The sequence below is a fragment of the Taudactylus pleione genome, unplaced genomic scaffold (genome assembly GCF_031769625.1).
Source record: "Taudactylus pleione unplaced genomic scaffold, aTauple2 ptg000518l, whole genome shotgun sequence".
Classification (NCBI taxonomy): domain Eukaryota; kingdom Metazoa; phylum Chordata; class Amphibia; order Anura; family Myobatrachidae; genus Taudactylus; species Taudactylus pleione.
This window is the reverse complement of record NW_028284920.1, coordinates 430321-455625: the sequence shown is the minus strand read 5'-3', so window position 1 is coordinate 455625 and position 25305 is coordinate 430321. Positions and strand designations below refer to the sequence as shown.

Genomic DNA, 25305 nt, shown 5'->3' with positions numbered 1-25305 from the left:
AGCGCCGCTGTGGGAGCTCCGCCCCTCTCCGCCCAGAGTGAGTCAGGCCACGGGCCGGCAGTGATCGCAGTAGCAGCACAGGAGCCGCCGCAACCGCAGTGACAGCCGCCAGCCCCGCGTCCCATTCGCCCATAGAACCGCCACAGGGAGCGGAAACCTCTGACCCCCGGCGTCCCGCCACCTCACCCAGCCGGCTCCATGGCGCTGAAGAGAATACAGAAAGTAAGTGTGGCGGGGGGAACAATGGGGGCCTCTGACAGCCACATCCATGGCAGCAGCAGGGCCCTGCAGTGACAGATGGGCCCCTGGGCTTGGGGGCCGTGTCCCTGCCTATACCATACAGTGTAGTTTATCTCCCTGCTCTATCCCTGCAGCTCAGTGTAAACCCTCTCACCCCTTTCCTCATGCTGGGGCTGGATCTATGTACACAGGGTTTGGGGTTGTTAGGGCCATTGTCACACTAGAACTGACTCATGTCCTCTCAGGCTGAGCCCTGTATAATAGCTGGTTTGTTATTTAGGTCATGGTATATATGATCTGTTTATGTGACAATTAGCATTTCTCATAATCAGTTATTCGTGGTAACACTTCCTGACTGTTGTGAATTGGCTGCTAAAATGGTGTCACATGGGTGCTAGGGGCCTACAAAAAGTGTTCCTTAATGCTTTGTGTTCGTGTAATGTAGTGTGTGTATGAATATTTGTATGTGTGTGTGTGTATGTGTATGTGTGTGTGTGTGTGTGTGTGTATGTGTGTATATATATATATATATATATATATATATATTTATTATTACACAATTTGCACGCATGTACCTCCGTGATGGGCTGAGCTCCCATAACTGTCCCTCACCCTCTGTATGGTGTGATTTCCGCACTATAGCATCCTTCCTCTTCACAAAATATGCAGCACCCCTTTAGTTAGGTTATGCTGCCTCTGGATGCAAGGTTTAAATGTTGCTTTAAAAAGTTTGTTTCCTACGTTCTCTCTTACTATATAACCACAATGACAGGCTTTTTGGGGTAATGGTATATGTGGTATTGGGTTATTTTATTAAACGCTGAATTGTTTTCATATTGGAATGATTTTCCAGTCTGCTAATTAAATAATGGGCTTCTTAAAAACAAATATGCTGCATTGCTTTATAGCTATGTAAGGATTTGATAGTTTTCCCCAAATTGTATTATGTGTATGATTGGAGATGCTATAGATGTCACTTCCTGAGGGGTATAGGCTACTTATGTGTAAATGGGTATAGAGTAATGTACCTGAGGTTTCACTTTCTGGAATATGCAGTTTCATTCCAACCCCAAAGAAAATACCATTACTTCTCCCACCCACAATTTTGTCAGCAGCACACACTGCATTGCATTGTTTGCATTGGTCTGGGCCTACTATGACAATTTCCTCAAGCCTTTATCGCTGACTTATATGATACTGGGAGCTCACCCTGCCAGCGGCTCTGTGATTCCCCTAGAAGCTCATGTGATTCACTCTTCTGTTGTGAAATGTGTGAGTTGAGTGGCCAGGAATCTGTACTGTCATTAATATATGAATCTATGCTTTTCGAAGATGTTATCTTGATTTAAGGCCTTTCAGATACATTATTGAACAGATTGTGAGTTAATGAGAGGCAAGGAGCATTTTTAAACTGGAGGGGGGATGCAGGTCTTAAAGCTTCAGTAGTACTAGGCATTTTGCCCAATCTATATGTACGTAAGGTGTGATTGAGTAAAAATAATGTTGTACTTAAGTATAAATTGAAATACAAAAACGGCTCTCTGGCGCTGGGAGGGTACAAACCTAATACAAGCGTCTGACACAGAACTGTAACTAGGCATTACCTTACTCATGTATTTGGGAGGAGCCACAAGGATGTCACAGATTAATAAAGTTCAACTGGCAACGTCAGAATAATCAGATGGTTATAGCATAGGTATAACCCAAGCAGTTTTAAAAATGAACAATTTATTTATATTTTTATAATACATTACTGTTCTGTCCTGGACAAATGTATTAATATAATAAACACAGTTGTCACTATAACACAGTATGCAGCTAAGTATAAAATGTATAAAAAAATTCATACAGCATCAAGACCTAACATAGGTGTAAAATCATATAGACCAAAAAATAAAGCAAAACCTAATATTGGGTACACACTACCAGTGGTGTCAAACTTGGGCCAGCCAGCTGCAGTAGAACTATACATTCCAGTATGCCCTGCCACAGTTTTAGCATGCCCTAAGAGCAAAACTGTGGTAGTGCATGCTGGGATGTGTAGTTCCACTGCAGCTGGATGGCCTGAGTTTGACACCACTGCACTAGACGATATCTCATCCAATCTGGCGGGATCTTACGAGATATTGTGCACATCGTCTAGTGTGCACCCTCAATGTCACTGACGACGTGCGCTCCCACGTGTCGTCAGCGCCATTACCCGTCGAACCTGCATGCAGGTCTGACGGGGCGGTGTAGTTCGCTGCTGGCATCGGTAAGTGTGTATGCACTTGCCGATGCCGGCACCCGTCACTTACGAGGTCTGTACACACTAGACATCGTCTAGTATGTACTACAGGCCTCAAGAATGAGATAAAATATTTCTCACTGATAGGTAAAAGTGGATGCATTTCATTGCTTTCGGCCGCTTCCTCAAGCAGTATAAAATTTCACTCTTACTGCTTGAGGAAGCGACCAGGAGCCATGTAACGGAGGTTCACAAGGCCTCTGAAGGTGTTCTGTGGTATCTTGCACCAAGACGTTAGCAGCAGATCCTTTGGCCGGAATTCAATTCTTTCTAGCCCCTATCGCGCCCGACGGAGCTATTCAATTCTTGCTCCTGTCGGGCACGATAAGCTGCCAGCGCTACATTTCAGCTCGCAGCCCCTGGGGGATGAGAGCTGAAATGTGCGAAAAGTGACATGTTTGGGCGCCCAAACATCATTTTTCGCGATCGCACCCAGCACTTTGGTCGGGTTTAGCTGCTTTACGCGGCTAAACCTGACCTCTATGGGCGTGATCAGCACGAACATCTTGGACAATTGCATAGCGGCCCGCGATCTCCTGTCACTTTAGACGGGAGATCCGGGCCGCGAATACAATTGAATTCCGCCCTTTAAGTCTTGTAAGTTGCAAGGTGGGGCCACAATGTCTCGGACTTTTTTTTTCCCGCAACATCCGGCAGAAGCTTGATCAGATTGAGATCCTCAAACCATTCCTGACCAATATTTGCAGTGTGGCAGGGTGCCTCATCCTGCTGAAAAAAGCCTCTGCCATCAGGGAATACCGTTGCCATGAAGTAGTGTACTTGGTGCCTGATACAGAGATGGATGGAATTGCAGAGCCGCACACAAGCAGCTTTGCAATTCCATCCATCTTAATGCAAAGGCAGAAGGAGGTCTCTGACTCCTCCTTGCTGCATTTGCGATCCCAGCATTGCGACCGATGTCGCAGGCTAGGATTGCCATCGCAACTGATGTCGCGATGGTTACTCCTTTGGTCAGGCTGCGGGAGCTGAAGCTTCCCACAGCCTGACCAGTTGCTGGTCACTTCAGTGGACAGGAATCTGCTTCTGCCGACACATACCTTGGCCTTGTCCCTCCTGGAAAACCAGCCACACCCCCGCTCCACCCCCAAAACACAACATCATGTCAATCATGCTGCAGCTTGGGGGGGTTTGCGAGCGTAATCGCACGACCTGTTTTGCACATGTGCAGAATGAGTCCTCCGCAGGTCGCAGGCCCTAAAATATCGGAGATGTATATTCATCATCGGATGAACTGTCATCTCTGAATCGGGCCTTGGTCTGCAACAATATTTAGTTAGGTGGCACATGTCAAAGTAACAGCTACATGTATGGCAGAACCCAAGGTTTCCCAGCAAAACATTGCCCAGAGCATCACATTGCCTCCACCTGTTTGCCTTCTTCCCATAGAGCATCCTGGTGCCATCTCTTCCCCCAAGTAAATAAAACACACGTACCTGGCCATTCACATTATGTAAAAGAGAACCTGATTCGATAGACCAGGCCACCTTCTTCCATTGCTCCATGGTCCAGTTCTGGCGCTCATGTGCCCATAGATGCTTTAGGTGGTAGACAGGGGTCAGCATGAGCGCTGTAACCGGTCTGCGGCTACACAGCAAGCTTCGATGCACTGTATGTCCTGACACCTTTCTATCATAGTCGGCAATAACTTTTTCACCAATTTGTGCTACAGTAGCTCTACAGTTTGGTCTGATTAGATGGGCTAGACTTTGGCCCCTACGGGCATCAATGAGCCTTGGGCATTCATGACTAGTGTTCCTGCTAGGCTTATTAGTGGGGTGCCACTCCCTGCCCGATTGAAAACTCCGAAATGCGCCTTGCTGTTACGGCAGCGCCCTGCTGAAACAGCCCTCATCCGCATGGCATCTATTCACACTGCAGGGAGAGCATCTCCCTGAGTGCTGGGTACGCCCCCTACAGTGATGAAAATGGAGAACGTCTCAAGGCCGCGTCCCCTTTCCTTGTGACCATGCCTCTTTTTCAGACGAGAGCAGAAGTGCCGCCCTTAGATAGCCACACTACCTTCCGTAGAGTGAACACTGCATGACCCTGTCGCCTGTTCACCGGTTGCCCTTACTTGGTCCCCAAGTATGCCCCAGGTGTGGTTTTTTTTTTTTTTTTTTTTTTTTGTTTGCAGGTGGTTGTCACAGGTGGATTTTTGACTATTTTTAAAACTTCACATTAGCCACTTTAAAATATGCTTGCACATGTATCCCATATTTGATGGAACTACTTATTTTTCCCCCCAAAATTGCTAAATGCTATTCTTCACCGCTAAACAGCAGCTATTGAGATACCTTTAGCAGGGCTATAGTCAATTGCCATGTCAGATCATCTTTAGGGGGGTGTTGGGCTGATTTCCCCAAAAATGACAGGACTTTTCGCTGATTTCGTTTTTCGCTAATTTGGAATTTAATACGGGGATACGCTGGGACAAGTGCAATACTTTTTCGACCATGAAACCAGTGATGATGGCAAAAAGTCCGGCAACTGACTTTTCGCTCCAAATTGAATATGCCCCATGGAGTGTATAGTGGTGGGATCCAGATCCTCCCTGTCTCTACAGTCCTACATCCACTGGCTCCCACTGCGGTAGCTGAATGAAGTATCCAACTTTACGTGCTTTAACCTTATTGGTCTTTTTCTATTGAATTTAGGTCTATATTTATATTTTCTTTTCTACTGCAGGGTCCATAGGGCTCCACAGGAGACCTTGGGGCTATAGGCTAATGACGTCAGTCGTCGAGAACCTCAATAGTTAAATTTGTGCTCCCAGGATGCATCTGGTCCCTCTCCAATACCCCGCCCCCATGCCAAGGCACCTCAGTTTCGTATGCGCTCGGCACGGAGTCGGGTCACTTCAAGGGGGGGCTGCGTGGACAGCCCTTGAAAATATTTTTTTTCTTCAGAGTGGTCAGCAGGGGCTGTCTGGAGGATGCGCATGCTACCACTCCGACACCCCGCCGTCGCCGAGACGCTGATACAGCGCCAGGGATCGCGGTGGGTGTCTGGGAGTTTTGGCTAGCAAAAGACCCCAGACACCCAGAACTGTGGCCGGACAGCACGGGGGACGTTTCAGGTAAGCAGGGGGCGTCCGCCCGCTGATACACAGTTCCTTTTACTTCCCAGGGTGGGTGTCCCTGGGAAGGGCTGTGCGTGTCAACAGGCAGTGTGCAGACGCCCTGGGCTTGTTTTGCACAAGCACTAACTACCCTGATGGGTCGGCTTGCTGCACCTCAAGTGACCCCCCAATTGGGGTACACTCAGCAGGTAGCTATGTCATCTACGTCACAGGGAATTCCCCGACAGTTGGTTGTGGCTCATAATATGCCTTTACAACCTTCTCCCTACCAGGCGTCACCTGACCCTCTATGGGTTAGTACTCTCTCCAATACGGTGCAAAACCTGACGGAGGTGTTACAGGGGGAGTCCTTCCAGCATACCGCTAGGAAGGAGATACTGTTGTCCAGTCCACTTACTATCATGACGTGTCAACTGATGATGGGGAAATTCAGGACTTATCTGATACAGAGCCCCCTCAAGAGGCGGAGCCAAAGTCTAAAATTTATGTACATGGTTTCATTCGGGCAGTCCGTGTGGCAATGGATTTTGGGGAGGAGGATATCCCAGCAGCCAAATCCAAGAATTTTTTTCTTTAAGGAAGTTAAACGCTCAGCGACAGCTTTTCCTCTGTCGGATCAGCTAGTTGAGCATTTGGAGGAAGCCTGGAAAACTCCAAGCAGGAGATTTCAACCACAGAGACTGTTGAAGGCCACTTATCCGTTTGAGGAAAGGTATTTCTCTAAATGGGAATCTCCTCCTCAGGTGGATTCTCATATTACGCGCCTTGTGAAAAGTGCGACACTTCCTATGCCGTCCATGTCATCATTAAAGGATGTTCCGGACAGAAAAGTGGAGGTATGCCTAAAGTCCATTTATTCTCTCTCGGGGGGGGCAGCTATGGCTATATTATGGGTGGCCAGGGCCATGGAACGTTGGGCTAATGCCTTGGAGGCATCCTTACCTGTAGAGTCTACCAGTGATCAAATTGAACTAGTAGGTTTCCTCAGACTCTGCTACATATGTGAATGAAGCTGCTTTGGATGTTAGTCTCCTGACATCTCACATTTCATTGGCTGCAGTATCAGCTAGATGCTCTTTGGTTGCAATCTTGGAGAGCCGATGCGGAGTCCAAGAAAGGATTAGAAGGTTTACCCTTTAATGGCCAGGTCTTATTTGGACCAGATTTGGACAAAATAGTGGACACTTTGGCTGCCGCCATGTCGGCCTGCTTACCCTCGGCCCCAATGCCGTCAGGATCAGGAACTCAGTACTTTCGGACTTTCCGTCCTCAGAGTAAGGCCAAGGTTCAGCCCTTTCCCAGACTACCAGGAACTAAGAAGGTCACAAAGTCAAGAAACAGGCTTGGAGTGCCAGGCACCCAGCTGCCAAGCCCGACTCTAAACCCGCAGCCTGACGGGGTGGGCCTCTCCATGGAGGACCCCAAAGTGGGAGGCCGACTTCTTCAGTTCACCCAGTGTTGGTGTCATACCACAACAGACACTTGGGTAAGGGAAGTGGTTTCTCAAGGGTACGCTCTTTCCTTCCAGAACAGACCTCCTCCTCCTCAATTCTTCCCTACGGGGACTTCAGAGGGGCCAGGAAAAGGCATTGGAACTGCAGAAGGTTATACGATCTATGCTCCTGCAGGGAGTTATAGTTCCGGTACCTACTCCCCAGAGGGGAATGGAGTATTATTCCACCATCTTTTTGGTTCCAAAACCGAATGGTACATACAGGCCTATCCTAAACTTTAAGTCCCTGAACAAGTTTCTCTGAGTGCCTCGGTTCAAAATGGAAACCCTGCGGTCGATTATACTGGCTATGGAACCTGGGGATTTTATGGTGTCTCTGGACATTCAGGATGCATACCTGCATGTCCCGATAGCCTCAGCTCACCAGAGGTGCCTCAGGTTCGCAGTGTTACAACAACACTTCCAGTTTCAGGCCTTGCCGTTCAGACTTTCTACGGCACCCAGGGTATTCACCAAACTTATGGCAGTAATGGCGGCCCAACTGCGGCTGCAGGGGATCCGCCTTTTACCCTACCTGGAGGACCTGCTGTTAGCCAGGTCTCCGGATTTGCTTCTTCAGCATCTACAGCTGACAATAACAGTGCTACAAAGCCACGGTTGGTTGATCAACTGGATGAAGTCCTCTCTGACGCCCTTCACAGAGGATGCTACATCTTAGGGCGTTGCTGGATTCTCAACAACAGAGGATTTTCTTTACCAGGGACAAGATAACAACACTACAGCAGCAGGTTCGCAGCTGGGTATCGATTCACTCAGCAATGCAATTAATTACTGGGCTCCATGGTGTTGACATTCGACATGGTGGAGTATGGCCAGTTTCATTACCGGCCTCTACAGACACTGATCCTTTCCAGATGGGACGGATCTCCACGTCTGGTACAAACCCAGACATTGGTACTGTCTCCGGAGGTCCGTCTGTCCCTGACTTTGTGGCTAAACACAGGTCACCTCACCAAGGGCCGCCCTTTTTGGATCCCGGTGTGGGTCCTGTTGACAACGGACGCCTGTCCCCGGGGTTGGGGTGCAGTGACAGGTTCACACCTCTTCCAAGGAAGGTGGGCAATAGAGGAGTCCGTTCTTCCAATAAACATATGGGTAAGCAGACATTGGATTCGCCTGGCAATATCAGAGGCTTCCTGTTCTGTCCTCTGTCAAAGCTCACTCTACTCGGTCTGTTGGTTCCTCGTGGGCAGCTAGTCGTGGTGCCTCAGCTGTTCAGCTGTTTAAGGCGGCAACTTAGTCTGCTGTCCATACATTCCTAAAGGTATTATGCATTCGATACCTTTGCCTCTCAGGATGCCTCCTTCGGGTGCCGGATTCTCTTCTCTGCACAGGAGCGTCCACACCTTTAAGAAGACTGCTTTGGGACATCCCCAAGGTCTGGACCCTGCAGTAGAAAATAAGAGATATGGTAAAACCTTACCTTTGTTATCTATATTTCTATGAAGTCCATAGGGATTCACAGCACTCCCACCCTGTCGCACCTGTGCTGCAGATGGGCTATGTTCTGGTCAACAGTTTTTCCGTCTCCTACTGTATGTGGTACTTGTGTGTTCCAGAAGTTCGTTCTTCGTTCTTCTCCTCTTCCAGCCAATGACTTGCTATGAAACTGAGGTGCCTTGGCATGGGGACGGGATATAGGAGAGGGACCCGGTGCATCCTGGGATCACAAATTTAACTATTGAGGTGCTCGACAACTGACGTCATCAGCCTATACCCCCAAGGTCCCCTGTGGATCCCTATAGACTTCGTAGAAATAGAGATAACAAAAGTAAGGTCTTACCATATCTCATTATTTCAGTGCAAATTTATAAAGAAAATGTACATTGCCAGTACCAGTTTTCTGTATGAGAATTGTATGCGGACACTGTTTCCAAAACCTGTGATGCTGTGGTTGTCAAACTTTGTGCGGCAAAAGTTTCTATGACTGGTTTGGATGGTTCTAAGGATTGCAGTGTCCCAGGATTATTTATGTTGTAGTAAATACCTGGTTAATGTGAAATTGGGTTGACTTCTGGTCCACTTTACGGCATATTTGTAAAGGCAACGCATACAAAAATAAGGATTCTGTCTTTTAATTTCATGGCAGCAGAAAAACGCTGGAAAATCAGTAATACTGACTAATTCCTCCCAAAGAATTACTGCTGGCACCTAACATCTGTGAGTCCTTCCTCATGATGTCAGGGCTTGCAGCTCTTCCCTGGCTACTAGAGTTCCCTGCATTCTACATTATTTTGTCCACCAATACTGTACTTTATTAATCCCAATGAATATTTGTATTTTAATAGGAGTTGAACAGCTCTATTTCTTGCTGCACTCTGGTTTTAAAAACCACAATATTTCAAATGATCAGTGTGCATATTAAGTTTGTGGTAAGCCGTGTTTGTGCTTAGGTTAAGGAGGCAGTTCTAGGTTAGCAGAATGGAGGCAACCCAGAAGCCGAATTAAGAGATTGTGGATGGCGCAGGGTACCCAATAGCACAAAGTAGTAATGTGGGGCACTGCATTCTACTAAATATGCTGTTCTGGATAGTTCCATCTATAATGGTAACAATGGTGGTGAGATTTAGCCCTTGGAGGCAGGCATTCATAACATCCGCCTGATTGATTAGGCAGCACAGACGGTGTAATGGTTAGCATTACTGCCTCACAGCACTAAGGTCGTGGGTTTGATACCAACTATGGCCCTAACCATGTTCAGTTTGTATGTTCTCCCTGTGCTTGTGTGGGTTTCCACCGGGTGCTCCAGTTTCCTCCCAAACTCCAAAAATATACTTGTAGGTTAATTGGCTCCCAACAAAAAAAGTTAATTGTAAACTCTACTTGGGGGCAGGGACTGATGTGAATGGCAAAATATTCTCTGTAAAGCGCTGTGGAATATTTGTGAGCTATATGAATAACTGGTAATAAAATGTATTTAGTTAGCTGCGAGCTGGCTCATGCTGTGAATTAGTGTGGCATATGCCACACTTTAGGTAGCTCTGAACGTGCGTCTTTTTTGTTTGCAGCCCCATAGGACTGTATACAAAAAAACATAAGTCTGGGGTGCGATCAGGCAGTTGATTAAACCGACCCCTAAACACTGATATTAAAAGCAGAATTAAAATAAGACTAACCATTTTCTGTAATATCCAGCAGTTACAGGAATTCGTTTTGGTATATGGATCCATGATACGGTGGTGTATTTTGTGTAGTGTCTGTTTTTATTTTAATGCCAAAGAAGCCCCACTGGTGGTGAGGCCTTACTGCCTTCTGACCAATAATTCAGGTCTGTTCTGTTTTACAGCTACGTTAGTGACTCATTGTAGGATGTGCAGACCTTGCTATTTTTGGTTTCATTACTCAGGAGTCCATTACATTCCAGCATTTTAAAGAGTCTTGTAATGTGCAAATCATCCAATAAGCTGTCATTCATTTAACTTTCATTTTTGCAGAACAGAATTGTACTAATTTGGTAAGGTTCCAATAGTAGCGTAGAAAATGAAGGTGACCGTTTCCTCTTTTCAGTCTTTGCTGTGGAAATGCTCTTGCTTTGCACTGTATTGAAGAATGCACCTGCATAAAGATTTTTTTTTTTTCAGTCAATGGCTTTCACCATTTTATCTAGCCGAGTGAAGATGGCCATCGGTTCATCAGTCAGTACAGCATGCTTTTATATCCTGTAACACAATACGGTCTTGTGATTGTAATAGAAAACCTCTAATATCTGCTTTTCTTTGGAGTGGAAAAGATTACTTTTGGCAGCTTTTCAGAAAGGTGTTCACTAGGAGAATGTTATACTAAACGTATAAACCTTTGCAGTGGGTAAGCGTGTAACTATAGGCTATTACTAGAAATGTCCCACTGAACCTTCTGAATTTTTAAATTGTGCTGCATATAGGGTTTGTTATAGTGCTGTTCACATCCCACAAATATGTAGCTGGAGTTTAACGGACGCTACCCTTTCATTTTATTATTATGACTGTCCTATTTTAATTACTTTAACACGCAGAACATCTTTCAAAAGCATTTAGCCACGGAATTTTTTAGGCATCTCGTGAATCTATGGCTACAGAGTAAGTCTGCTAATGCTTTTAAGCCCCTAACTGATCCCTATTGTCTCGCTCACGTTAGCTGATTGCAGTATATATTATTGAATAAATGTATTTTCTTCAGGGTCCATAGGGATGCCATGGGGATAATGTGTTGGAGTGATCCAGATGCCAAACAGTTAAGCTTTCAGCTCCCAGGATGCCCCAGGTCCTCCTCCACATATACCCCGCCCCTGGCCACAGGCATTCAGTTTTGCGCTTGGTGCGGCAGGATTCAGACGCACCTTTTCAACAGGCCAAGCTTTAATTTTATGTATTATTTTATTTTACTTTTATGTTATAGTTAGCAGTACTGAGCGTAATAAAACTCCTGCACTGCGACTAGTCTACCTCCGCTGGGCCACAACACAGTAACGTCTCTGGTGATTTTGGCAGGTCACGGCAGAGCTTGCTGGCGGCGACGCTGGGCCCCGGATTGCAAGTGAGGGACATAAGTAGAAAATACACAATATGGTATAGAGGGGGTGATGCCAGCCATTGAAAAATGAACATCCATAGGGGGCAATTTAATTCTGGCTGATGTACAACTGCGCACCATTAGAACTGTAGACAATCGTAACTCGTTTTCCTGCACACTGTGTGGTGTGCGGGGGGAAAGATTAGCAAAGATATTGGTCGCGTCTTCAGTCCCCATTTTGGCGGCACTTCCACGCACTGCACTGACTTATTCTCTCCCTCCCTTTCATTGTTTGATTTACTTGCTGGTCTCTGACTGTTACTGTTCTAAATCACAGCTGTTGGGAGAGTAGTCTACCATATATTCAATATATGAAACTCCTTAGTATGTCTTATGCAATTATGATGAAACAATGATTTTAGGAATTACACATTAAGGGGTCAATTAAATTATCCGTATTTGCGATACCGCCTGACTAGTGGATTTGTTTGCAGCCCCATAGGACAAGATTGGGCGTAAGGGGGTGAGTTCAGCTACCGCTGCCGATGTTGCAATGGCAACCCGCCCCTTTGCTTGTAATTAAATCGACCCCTACGTTTAATATAGTTATGTGGAGTAGTCCTTATTTCTATGTAGCCATGTTTAAGTAAAATGAAACCAGAGAAAACCAAGTTACCACATAGAAATATACATTGTAGCAGAAGGTGTAGATGTCCTTATATATTATGATGAATTCCTGTATTAAAGCACTGTCATGTGATGGTGATCTGCAAAATCAATTACGTGTTCTAAGTGTACACAATGCTGCATTCCAAATAGCTTGTCATCCTTATGTACATTGCACATCTTACTTGGTCTTACAAACTGTGCTCTACACCCATATCCCGTCATAGGAGATTCACATATAGATATAAATAAGCCACTCATCAGTATGTAGCAAATTAATGGAGTTTGTGTTATATGAAATGCGTAGAATTATATTCTACCCATTCAGAGCCATAACGAGTGGTGTATTACACGTCGTCTGAATTCTTCTTTCCTCCCCACCCTGTCCCCATTTTAAGTTGTTAAACTATTGCTCTATAATACATGATATAATGCTGTTCTGTTTGTGTCTTCATACAAAGTCTTCCCTGTGCTGATGTTGGTGTTTCTCTGAAGGGAGCATTAGATGAAGCTCTGCAGTCTGTAGGAGTGCTGCACTGCATATATTTGCAGTTTTCATGTGTTGGCTGTAAGTGTGAAGCTGCTAATAGCCTTTTTCCCACATCATTGCTTGTGGATGTGAGGTGTCATGCAGACTTGGTTGCTTTGTAATTATATTGTGGAGATAAAACAGTTTCCTGGAGATAAGAATGTTTAAACATTTAACATCGTACTTTTTAACTTGTAACTGTATATGATTTTTTTCATGTGTACGTTGTTAATGCACTGTAGAGTCCAGTCTAAAGGTGCCCATACAGTGTGCGATATAGCAGCCGATCAGACGGATTGCTACAAAATTGCTGATATATTCTGCAGTGTGTGGGCATGATATTGGCCAGTGCGCACTCCCATGGGGTTGTGCATCGCACCCCCAGATCTTACTGCATGTTCACTTGATCTGGAGATGCGATGTACGATCCCATGCAGTGCTATGCGGGTGTGGGGAGGGACGTCGGCATATCGGGCGGTTAGCCACCCGCTCGCTCCGTGTCTGGGGACCGCCCAATATGTCGGACGTCGGATCGCAAGTCTCATAGCAAGGTGCATGTCAGACCATGTATGAGCAGCATAATCTCCTACCCTATGATGTGTTAAAACAACCACATGCATTTTAACAAGTACATTGCATATAGCAGGTGCGTCGTTAGAACCCAATGTTCCCAATGTCGGCATACCACTTGCATGTTTTGCTTGCATACGGGTGTATTGTATTTTTGTATTGATTTTCTCTCTGCTTATTGCTTCATTGGATGCATTTAACAGAACCAAAATTCATTAGACTAGTGCGCCTTCTGAAATACAAGAGCCTCATTCCTCAATGATATCTCTATTTCCTAATGAATTGAGAAGCGGAATAGCAGACATCTTAAATGCAGTGTATACTCTTTTAGTTGCCTGTGAAGTGTAATCACCTGCAGTAGACTTTAATCTCTATGCACAGTATCTCTAGAAGAGGGATGTGTCTTAATCAATTGGGAGTCTTTGCCCCATTATCCATGTACATGATCTTTGAGGCGGTTATAAGTCATGTAAATTCTGATTGTATCTAGAAAGGAGAATGCAGGTAATTCGCTGTGACAGTAGAAGAAAGTAACTGCAATGATTAAATACTTCCTGCTGCTCCCTTCAGGTATGAGTGGCTGATCCACTTCAGTGGGCTTCTAACAATAACAGATGTGTGGAAGTGTTTCAGGAGCTTGATAGACTTCAAACTCTTCAACATGTGCTGTGAGCAATCGCGCAGGAACCGTTCTGCGCATGCGCAAACGAGGTTATGTTCATGCTCAGATCCTAATACATCGGCTTTGCATAAAAATCCTAATCTTGCCCTATGTTTGCTGCCACTAGTAGCTCAGTTGAATAAGGTAACATTCTTTTTAGATTTACTCTTAATTTTTAAAGGAACACTCCGTTTTAAAGCAGGGGTGATGCAATTGTTTTACCCGCTATGACTAATGGGAACTCAACGGAGCACTTCAATTGTTGAATGATTCAGGTGCCAATGCTGTCGGACACATTACTGCTCGCACGCTGCTGTGGTTGTGCACAGAAATGTGCAAAAAGTTCTGGTTTTGAGCGCCCATGGTTTGCTGGCATTAGTAGCTCAGTTGAATAAGGTAACATTCTTTTTTTAGGTTTACACTTAATCTTTAAGGGAAGGAACACTTATATATATATATATATTTGTTTTCCTGTGTAATTTGTAGTGAAATGACCTCCAAAATGTCTTTTTAAGAGTCTTTGTAAAATGATTGTGACACTGGATTTTGCAGAAATGTCTTTGCGGTTGTACATCCCTTTTATTCTGTCATTTACACAATAATGAGATAAAAACGTAGCTTCCTTGGCACAGTAGAGAAACGAGGATAATTCAAGAAACAGGTCTTTTCTTGAATTTTTGTTGAGTATTGTCCATACTTGGGTCTATAATGACTTGTTTCCCCCTTTCTCCCCTTTTTAAGGAGTTGACTGATTTGCAACGTGATCCTCCGGCTCAATGCTCAGCAGGACCAGTGGGCGATGACAGTAAGTTGAATGCAGTCTTTTTTTTTTTTTTTTTTTTTATAATTATTTCTTTGTTTCGACTGTTGTGGTAATACTGATATATTCTCATTTTCTCTTTCCAGTGTTTCACTGGCAAGCAACGATTATGGGACCTGTAAGTATATCCTGTGATGTGAATTTACCCTGCTGCTTCAAAATAGTACATACCAACCTTTTGCACTACAGCAATTCTGGTTTTTCCTGCCTAGTTGGCTCTGAAAACAATATATAGCCTCCAAAGCAGGATTTGCGAGTGCGGCTTTATTTTGCTTTATATTCTAAGCACAATCAGTATATATGGCGGTACAGATGTAACCTCATACTCCTTGTCACAACATGCCATGCAGCACGAGACCCTTAGAGCTAGTGAGTTGCACCGAGTGGTGTAGCTGCCTTTTCGCTGGAATGTGCATCTTGGTCGCAATTAGATGCGATAGAACCGCTTCACGAGACTGCCCTGATTAATTCTATGTGTAACACTTGTATATCTGTGTGACTGAGTCTGAATCTGTACAACGGAAAGTGTTGTCCGCTGTATCAAAGCACTTTGAATTTAAACTTGGTCGTGAACAGATGTACAGTCAGGTGCATAAATATTGGGACATTGACAGAATTTTCATATTTTGGCCTCTATTCACCACCACAGTGGCTATGAAATGAAACAAACAAGATGTGCTTTAACTGCAGACTTTCAGATTTAATTTGAGGGTAATTACATCCAAATCAGGTGAACGGTGTAGGAATTACAACTGTTTCTATATGTGCCTCCCACTTTTTAAGGGGCCAAAAGTAATGGGACTATCAACTCAAAAGCTATTTCATGGACAGGTGTGGGCTATTCCCTCATTATTACATTATCAATTAAGCAGGTAAAGGGTCTGGAGTTGATTCTAGGTGTGACATTTGCATTTGGAATCGTTGCTATCGACTCTCAATATGAGATCCAAAGAGCTGTCACTATCAGTGAAGCAAGCCATCATTAGGCTGAAAAATCAAAACAAACCCATCAGAGAGATAGCAAAAACATTAGGTGTGGCCAAATCAACTGTTTGGAACATTCTTAAAAAGAAAGAACACACCGGAGAGCTCAGCAACACCAAAAGACCCAGAAGACCACGGAAAACAACTGTGGTGGATGACAGAAGAATTACTTCCCTGGTGAAGAAAAACCCCCTTCACAACAGTTGGCCAAATCAAGAACACTCTCCAGGAGGTAGGTGTATATGTGTCAAAGTCAACAATCAAGAGAAGACTTCACAAGAGTGAATATAGAGGGTTCACCACAAGATGTAAACCATTGGTGAGCCACAAAAACAGGAAGACCAGAGTAGAGTTTGCCAAACAACACACAAAAAAGCCACTACAGTTCTGGAACAACATCCTGTGGACAGATGAAATAAAGATCAACTTGTACCAGGGTGATGGGAAGAGAAGAGTATGGAGAAGGAAAGGAACTGCTCATGATCCAAAACATACCACCTCATCAGTGAAGCATGGTGGTGGTAGTGTCATGGCGTGGGCTTGTATGGCTGCCAATGGAACTGGTTCCCTTGTATTTATTGATGTGACTGCTGACAAAAGCAGCAGAATGAATTCTGAAGTGTTTCGGGCAATATTATATGCTCCTATTCAGTCAAATGCTTCAGAACTCATTGGACGGCGCTTCACAGTGCAGATGGACAATGACCGAAGCATACTGCAAAAGCAACCAAAGAGTTTTTTAAGGCTAAAAAGTGGAATGTTATGCAATGGCCATGTCAATCCCCTGACCTGAATCCGATTTCGCATGCATTTCACTTGATGAAGGGAAAATGCCCCAAGAGCAAGCAGGAACTGAAGACATTTGCAGTAGAGGCCTGGCAGAGGATAACCAGGGATGAAACCCAGCGTCTGGTGATGTCTATGCGTTCCAGACTTCAGGCTGTAATTGCCTGCAAAGGATTTGCAGCAAAGTATTAAAAAGTGAAAGTTAGATATAGGATTGTTTTAGTTTGTCCCATTACTTTTGGCCCCTTGTGGGAGGCACATATAGAAACCGTTGTAATTCCTACACTGTTCACCTGATTTGGATATAAAATGTTTCATTTCAAAGCCATTGTGGTGGTGAATAGAGGCCAAAATATGAAAATTCTGTCAATGTCCCAATATTTATGCACCTGACTGTAAAAGTATCACACATCAAATGAATCGGTGCAGTTTTGTTGCATTGCATAGCGACTAAGACACACATTTGAGCAAAAACGCTTGGTGCAAGCAGAGTTGCAAGGGACTTGTCGCACTGGGAAGGGCTGTTTAGCGCAACTGTGGAAATCATGTATGAGGATGCATCTGTACCAGGCCTAGTACCACTTCCATGCCTTAGATTTCATTGGGTGGGACATCGATTGCCTAATTAAAAACCATTTGTGATGTTTTGTGCGCTGAACCAATATTCCTGAGTGCGTCTATTGATTCACCAGGGGCACGTCTTCATGAATATTCATGCAGTGTTACTGGTTCCTAGCGAGCTGATAGGCTGCATTCTTATAAATAATCTCCACTCTGAGTAGCTGATAGGTGTGTTGTATTTCTCAGCCGGACAGTCCTTATCAAGGAGGGGTCTTCTTTCTCACAATCCAGTTTCCAACAGACTATCCCTTCAAACCACCAAAGGTAAGAAAATGTCAAGATTAGCATAAATAATTGATATTGTATACCCGTTAGTGTTGTATAACAGTTTTTCAAGAATTATAAATTATACTTGCAAGCATTACAAATGACAGTAGTTCACTCATCAGAATGTTTTGTAGTTTGTAATTTTAAAAAGAAAACAATTATTCAGTGGTACATTATACATAAACAGGTCAGACTGTTACTGACTTATTTATATTTCACCTGAAATAACTGAACTTGCTCAGTTATGTCCCTTTGTTCTTTAGTTTTGTTGAAAGCTGATAAGTTTTAGTAAATCATGTGGGGGAATATGCTAATCACAATCTGAAATGATCTTGCAATTGAGAAAACAAAAATATTTACTTATCTCTGATTTCAGTTATGGCAGTAGGAACAATGTAGTAAGTTTCAAGGGGAGCGTTGCTCTTTGTGAATGCCCAATTATGTTTTTTAAAAAAAATAAAAAATTTTTACAGCGGAACCGATTTGAACACTACTGGGTTGATTCAATTAACCGTGAAGGGGATGAGTTGGCATTGCAACAGCGTGGAATCTGCACCAATGGCACCATGACTTGCACACCGATCTCGCAGATTTTTGTATGCATTCCAAAGGGACTGCGAACACAAGGTGCCGTATGTGCAGTATATAGTTGCACCTACTCGCGTCTGCCAGTAATTCTCGGCGTTTTGAATCGACCCTTAAATGTTTTTTGCTTTTTTATTTTGGGCTTTTAAATAGAATAATCCATTATTAGTAGTATTTATCCTTTATTTATATGGCATCACAAGTGTTCCGCAGCTTTATCCATATTATTCTATACAGTGGAACAACGGCATAATAATTTTAGCGCCTGCACACAATGCACAGTGTAGGGAGGCAATCTCCATTAATGCCCAAAGTTGACTGGAAGACTGTCCGTTGGATCGTACTGATTTGATAACCAAACAAAATGATCCAGAATGTTTTTAGCCATTTCCAGGATGTGAGCAATTAATGTATAGGTACATGCACTTAATGATAACCGTTCATACCAGTTATTTAGTCAGCTGGTTTGCATGGTTACCGTGCAATGTATGGCAAGCGGTACAAATAAGACTGCTGAAATAGTGTACTCGCACAGTGAAGCATTTTATCAGTCTTGTGTTTTTTTTGCAAAGAGTTAAGGCATGTGCATAAAGTAATTGATTGTACGTATTTGCTAATATGTTTAATGGTGGTGTAGAAAAATAATCAACTCTAAAATAATTATTCAGTCAATCTGAGGCACTAGAGGAATCAGTAGGTATAAAATGTCTGGCCTTGTGCTATTGATTTTTCCAAGATTTGTTTAGAAGTAATGTTTGTAATTTTAGAATAGTCCTCAAGCTACGTAAAAGGTTGGTCTGTCTGCCTGAGGTTATTTAAATATCAACCACTGTTCCAAATAGATATACAGGAATCCCTTGCTTAACGCAGAGTGCTAAGCAAAACAGTGCTAAATGAAAACGGGATTTCCCTTGATATCAATATAACTCTGAGTTCATCCCCAAGATCCGCTCTTTTCAGGCAACACGCTGATGGTAGAACAGGCGAGGAATAGACTGTAGTCTTGCTTACTCCTGTATGCTGTGCAGTGGTATTGTATTAGGAGCACAAGGAGATAGCTGAGTCCTGGGATCCACAGGCGAGAACGTGGTAAGTGGGGCTGCTGAGAAAACAAGTCTTACGACTGCCCCATTGGTGGGGAGCGAGATGCCAATTGTGTAGGGAGATAAGGAACCCCCATGATGGCAGTGGTGCTGCAAGTTAGTTTCTCATCCAGGTCATATAGGGAACATCAGTTGGGGGCATAAAGTTGAATTGTAAAGGTGTAAAATGACAAAATAACACTAAACAGAGACTCTGAAATTTGGGGATCACTGTATATCAATCCCCGTCTATTACTAAACTGAATAATATACATCCTGCTGGAATGTGTATTGGGTGATATATAAAATATATCAGAACCAGCTTTTGGACCTGTGTCAGATTGCAACAGGATATTTTGATTAACAAATGGGACTGCAATTGTCTCTAAAGGGGAGAATGACACTTTTCAACGTAGCTGCACCAGAGCATCTGAATAACACCGAACAATGTATACGGATGCGCCCAGTTATATTGTGGCTGATTTGTACAAACATGCGCATAAATCGTACCATGCGATTCCCTGCTACGCTATGGCGTGAACTGTAATCGCACCATGTATTCCTATGGAGGAGTGGTCACGTACACAGTGCTCGTATACGCTCTCACGATTTGCCACGGCAGCAATATAGCTGGGCATATCTGTACATTGGTGCTTGAAAGTATATACTTTTTCCAATTTTCCTGCATAAATGTGACTTTAAACGTATTCTTCATTTTAAATCCTGAAAAAATAGAGAACCCACTAAATCAAATAAAACGTACAAGAAGATATTTTTCAGTAATAGATCAGAATGATCCAACATTAAATGCATGCAAGTTGAAAACGTTTAAGCTAACTTCTGAGGCTTCTAAATGGTTCAGACTTTTCTAGTACAGTTGTTACCTTCTTGGGTCATGTCATTTACATTTTGAGAATTATTGGCCCTATGGGAACGGTTACAAAATATGAACAAATCTACTTTCTTCAGTAACATTTTAAATTTGGTCACTTGTTGCATATATTTCTTAAAATGTATTTTTGTTTTTCAGGTGGCATTCACAACAAAAATATATCATCCAAATATAAACAGCAATGGAAGTATTTGTCTTGATATTCTGAGGTCACAGTGGTCTCCAGCACTGACTGTCTCTAAAGGTAAATGACCCAAACGAAGGACGGCATGTGTTTTTTTTTTTGTTTGTTTTTTTATTATTGTTTTCAACTGTCCTTTTGAATTAAAGTTGACCTGCTCTATCGTATTAAAGTTTGTCTTAAATAGGAGCTTACAAACCTTGTAATCATGTATACTTCAAATAACAGTGAGGTTATTTATGACTAACTGTTCTTTGTTTGCAGTTTTGTTGTCCATATGCTCCTTACTTTGTGATCCAAACCCAGATGATCCATTAGTACCAGACATTGCACAGACCTACAAGACAGACAAGGAAAAGTATGTTGCTTATTGAATGGTGTACATCTAATAAAAAATATATAGATAGAGAAAAAAAAAAATATATATATATAATATATTTATTTTTTTATATAATATATTTCTTTATCACTCAGTTTGTCATCCCTTAATATATTTTACATTAGCTATGAAGGATTGTGTAATATTTGCTGCATTTGGGTTCATTTGAAACTTTAGTAGTGCTATAGCCGCAAGTTACCTATAGTCGTTGTAGCACTTCTTATTTCTCCTGTAGACATTATCTTTTGATTACTGGAAACAGAATATGATTTATGCTTTAAATCTAACTCCTACCAATAGGATAAATAGAATTGGGGACTGGTGACCGTACTGAATTTTCTGTACTTTTTATTTTTTATTTATCTATATATGGATCTACATGCATACAGTACTGTGCAAAAGTTTTAGGCAGGTGTGGAAAAAATGCTGCAAAGTAATGGAGCGTACACACGGTCAGATTTGTCAGACTTGTCAGATTTGTCAGATGAACGACTGAACGAATGAACGATTTGAACGATTTTACCAAAGTTTTGAACGATTTGCACGATTTGAACGATTGAACGATTTTTGACTGCATTAAAATGAATGGAATCGTCCAAGTCTGACTGCAAACCCATCAGATGTCAGATATCGTTATCTGACAAACGGGAACGCGCATCGTTGATCGTCCATCGTTCAGGCATGTCAGATATGAACGATTTTCCTTCAGATATGAACGACTGAACGATTTTTAAATCGTTATCGTCCATATCTGAAGAAAAAATCTGATCGTGTGTATGCACCATAAGAATGCTTTAAAAAAAATAGAAGTGTTAATAGTTTATTAAATCTAAATCAAATCAATATTTGGTGTGACCACCCTTTCCCTTCAAAACAGCATCATTTCTTCTATGTACACTTGCACAGTTTTTGAAGGCACTCAGCAGGAAGGTTGTTCCAAACATCTTGTAGAACTAACCACAGATCCTTTGGATGTACGTTTGCTCAAATCCTTCGGTTTCTTCATGTAATCCCAGACAAACTCGATGTTGAGATCAAGGCTCTATGGGGGCCATATAATCACTTCCAGGACTCCTTGTTCTTTATGCTGAAGATAGTTCTTAATGACTTTGGCTGTATGTTTGGGGTCGTTGTCCTGCTGCAGAATATATTTGAAACCGATCAGGCGCCTCTCTGATGGTATTGCTTGATGGATAAGTACCTGCCTGTATTTCTCAGCATTGAAGACACCATTAATCCTGACCAAATCCCCAACTCCATTTGCTGAAATGCAGCCCCACACTTGCAAGGAACCTCCACCATGCTTCACTGTTACCTGCAGACACTCATTATTGTACTGCTCTCCAGCCCTTTGGTGAACAAACTGCCTTCTGTCGCAGCCAAATATTTCAAATGTTGACATCAGTCCAGGACACCACCTGCCATTTTTCTGCACCCCAGTTCGTATTTTTTTTTGTGCATAGTTGAGTTGCTTGACCTTGTTTCCACATCGAAGGTATGGCTTTTTGGCCACATGTCTTCCATAAGACCACTTCTGGCCAGACGTCTCCGATCAGTAGATAAATGTACCTGGATCCCACTGGTTTCTGACAGTTTTTTGAGTTGATGGCACTGCTGGACATCTGCCAATTTCAAAGGGAAATGAGCATGATGTGTCTTTCACTGCCTCTACGGTCCTCAACATTGCCCGTTTCTTTGTGCTTCTTCAAAAGAGCTTGACCAGCACATCTTGAAACCCCAGTCTGCTTTGAAATCTATGCCTGGGAGAGACCTTGCTGATGCAGTATAACTACCTTGGGTCTTGTTGCTGTTCTCAGACTTGCCATGGTGTATGACCTGTGACAGGAAACTGTCTTCCACAACCTCACCTTTGTAGCAGAGTTTGGCTGTTTCTCACCCAGTTTTAAGCCTCCTACACAGCTGTTTAGTTAATGACTGTTTCAACCTACAAATGAAAATGATGATCATTATCACCTGTTTGGTATGATTGGGTCAATCATACACCTGAATATAATACTACAAAATCCCTGACTTTGTGCAAGTGTACCTAGAAGAGTTGATGCTGTTTTGAAGGCAAAGAGAGGTCGCACCAAATATTGTCATATTCTCTTCTGTTCATTCACTTTGCATTTTAATTGATAAAAATAAACCATTGACACTTCTATATTTGAAAACCTTCTTACTTTGCAGCATTTTTTCCACACCTGCCTAAAACTAATTTTCTTGAATGGAGTTGGAGCTGTGTCTTTCATCATATACATCTAGGAGTGTCTCGCATAGCAGCAAATTTTCAATTAACCAAATAATGTCGACAGCCATTTCAAACTGAGCACACTAGACATACACAGGTAACATCGCTCAATTGCATGATTCTAAAGCACCACCTTCAAGCTTGCAGAATGCATTCAGGGCTACTTGTCCCAGAAATGTTTAAAGGTTATTTAGTTCTGGGGTAATGATTGAAACTTTTTTAAATTAACATTTTTTTTTTCTATTGCAGATATAATAGAATAGCAAGAGAATGGACTCAGAAATATGCAATGTGAAACTGATTTCGTATAATCCAGTGTACTGTAAATTCTAGGTTTTTCAAAATTAGAAGAAACCGGACACAGTTTACTGTTATAGAGACCGTGAAAGACCCTTTTGATTTTTTTTTGTACACTTAAATACTTCTCCCGAGAAAAACAAATTACAAAAAGAAGATAAAAGTATAATTTAAGTTTTGTGTACTTTGCAAAAGACATTTGATGCTGTTTTTAAGACACCTGGATCGCTGCATGCTACTCTAATACGAAATCCTACTGCAGAATTAAAAGCAACTCGACAGACTAGTTTTTTTTTTTTTTTAATGAACTTGATCAATACGTCATGTAAGTTTGTTATTGTTTTGTAAATCTGTGTTCAGATTTCACTCTGTTAGAGCACTATTTAATTTGTATTTTTTACTGTATAGTCTAAATATATCTTATTTAACTTTGTAAGTAAACTCATTTTTAGATTTTTTTTTTTTTTTTTTTTTTCTCTTTTATGCACAGTATTGTCAAGGTAAAATGACTAGTCCTAAAGGAAAGAATGAAGCCCTTTAGCACCCCCCATCTTGGAATCAATGATTGCAGATTTCTTAAAAACAAATGATCTTTGCACTGTAATTCTTAATATGCTAATTGTAGGGAAACAGTTGTGTTTTGTTTTTTTATTCTGTTGCGTACTTGACCAGTTTATTGCAATGTGAAAGAATTGCACTGCTAAGAAGAAAACATGTATCTGTTCATTTCTTGCTCTTCGCATTTTTATTTTTCTAGTTTTGATTTTTCATATGGGCAATATATAATACAAATCACTTTTACAAATCTTACTGTCACTTTTTCCATACAAATAAAAAATGCATTTTCTACTATTGGAGGAGTTTGATCTTCTGCTTTTGAGTTCCCACTTAACCAATTTTCTTGTATTGGTCTGATCCTTCATACGTGAATCCACCTTTCGGAATAATAAAGTTCATCATATGGATCCTGTGTAACCTGAAGGAACTAGGACAGTCTAGGGTGTTTGTTTCTTTTAATAAACCTTGAATGTTTGTTTCCCAGAATTCCAGTTGTGTTTACCATTTTATAACAAATTGGTTTGGTTACCTCGCTTTCCAGAAAGCCTAAGGTTTTTCTGCATTAAATGTGGGGCGGTACACACCTGAACTGTGGATTGATCGGTCGACACATTAGGTGAACAAACTATTTGATAATGTTCTGGACAAACGATATGTGCATACACACTTGCAAGTCAGCAACCCAACATGTCTGGCCACAGGAACCAGTTGTGACGTAATTGTCTCCTGTAGACGCAGATGTGCACTACATCTATATATCATGAAGAAAGGGGGCGCTCTATCGTGCATGAATCAGTTTAATATAATTATAAAAGACATAAATAGACACAACTCCATGAAACAAAGTAATGGACTCCTACCAATCAATAAACTCTGTGGGCTGGATACCACATGACATTTACTGCACCCAAGTGGCAATGCTCCGTCTCGGCCGCTGGTCTCCCGGGTTTCCACACCGCACTGTGAGCCCGCTCACATGCCACGATCGGCAAAGCACCGGAATTCCACATCAACGAGGAGGACGCCAAGGGGTGAGCACACTGTCAGTCAGGCCATGGCTAACTCGTTTCGTAGATCACTGCATCAGAAGGTTTGCCCTACTGACGCTCTAACTTCACTATAAGACGGCCAGCATCCAATCACTTATATAAATTACATCAAATACATTTAGAACAATACATAATTACATCACAGAGCATTGATACTTAAATTTAGAAAGTTTTAACAAACATTAAATTTTTTTTTCTAGAAGTGAGAGCTGCTATGTATAATTTGTCTAAATTTTGTGTGATGTGCATTTTCTGATTTAGTGGACTTAAATGTAAAAAGCTTTTTAGCTATATTTTTTTACTTGAAAAAATGTTTGCTAAAACTTTCTAGTATCAATGCTCTGAAGTAAATATGTATTCTAAATGTATTTGATGTAATTTCTATAAATCACTTTGGTATATTTTAGTAATTATTTTTCAATATTTTTTCATTAGTTATAATTTTGTGATTATTGTATTTATTTTAAATGTAGAAATGTATGTGTTTTGTAAACTTCGC

The 25305-nt window shown here is 42.2% G+C and overlaps 1 protein-coding gene across 1 annotated transcript; it reads left to right on the top strand.

Moving 5' to 3' along the window:
• Positions 1–24051, top strand: UBE2D1 (ubiquitin conjugating enzyme E2 D1). The gene is made up of 7 exons (XM_088450446.1): positions 1–222; positions 14796–14859; positions 14961–14992; positions 17452–17529; positions 20230–20335; positions 20537–20630; positions 23152–24051. Exons 1-7 carry the CDS (start codon positions 199–201, stop codon positions 23195–23197), a joined length of 444 nt encoding a protein of 147 aa, XP_088306572.1. The 5' UTR covers positions 1–198; the 3' UTR covers positions 23198–24051.
• The last annotated feature ends 1254 nt before the right edge of the window (positions 24052–25305 follow it).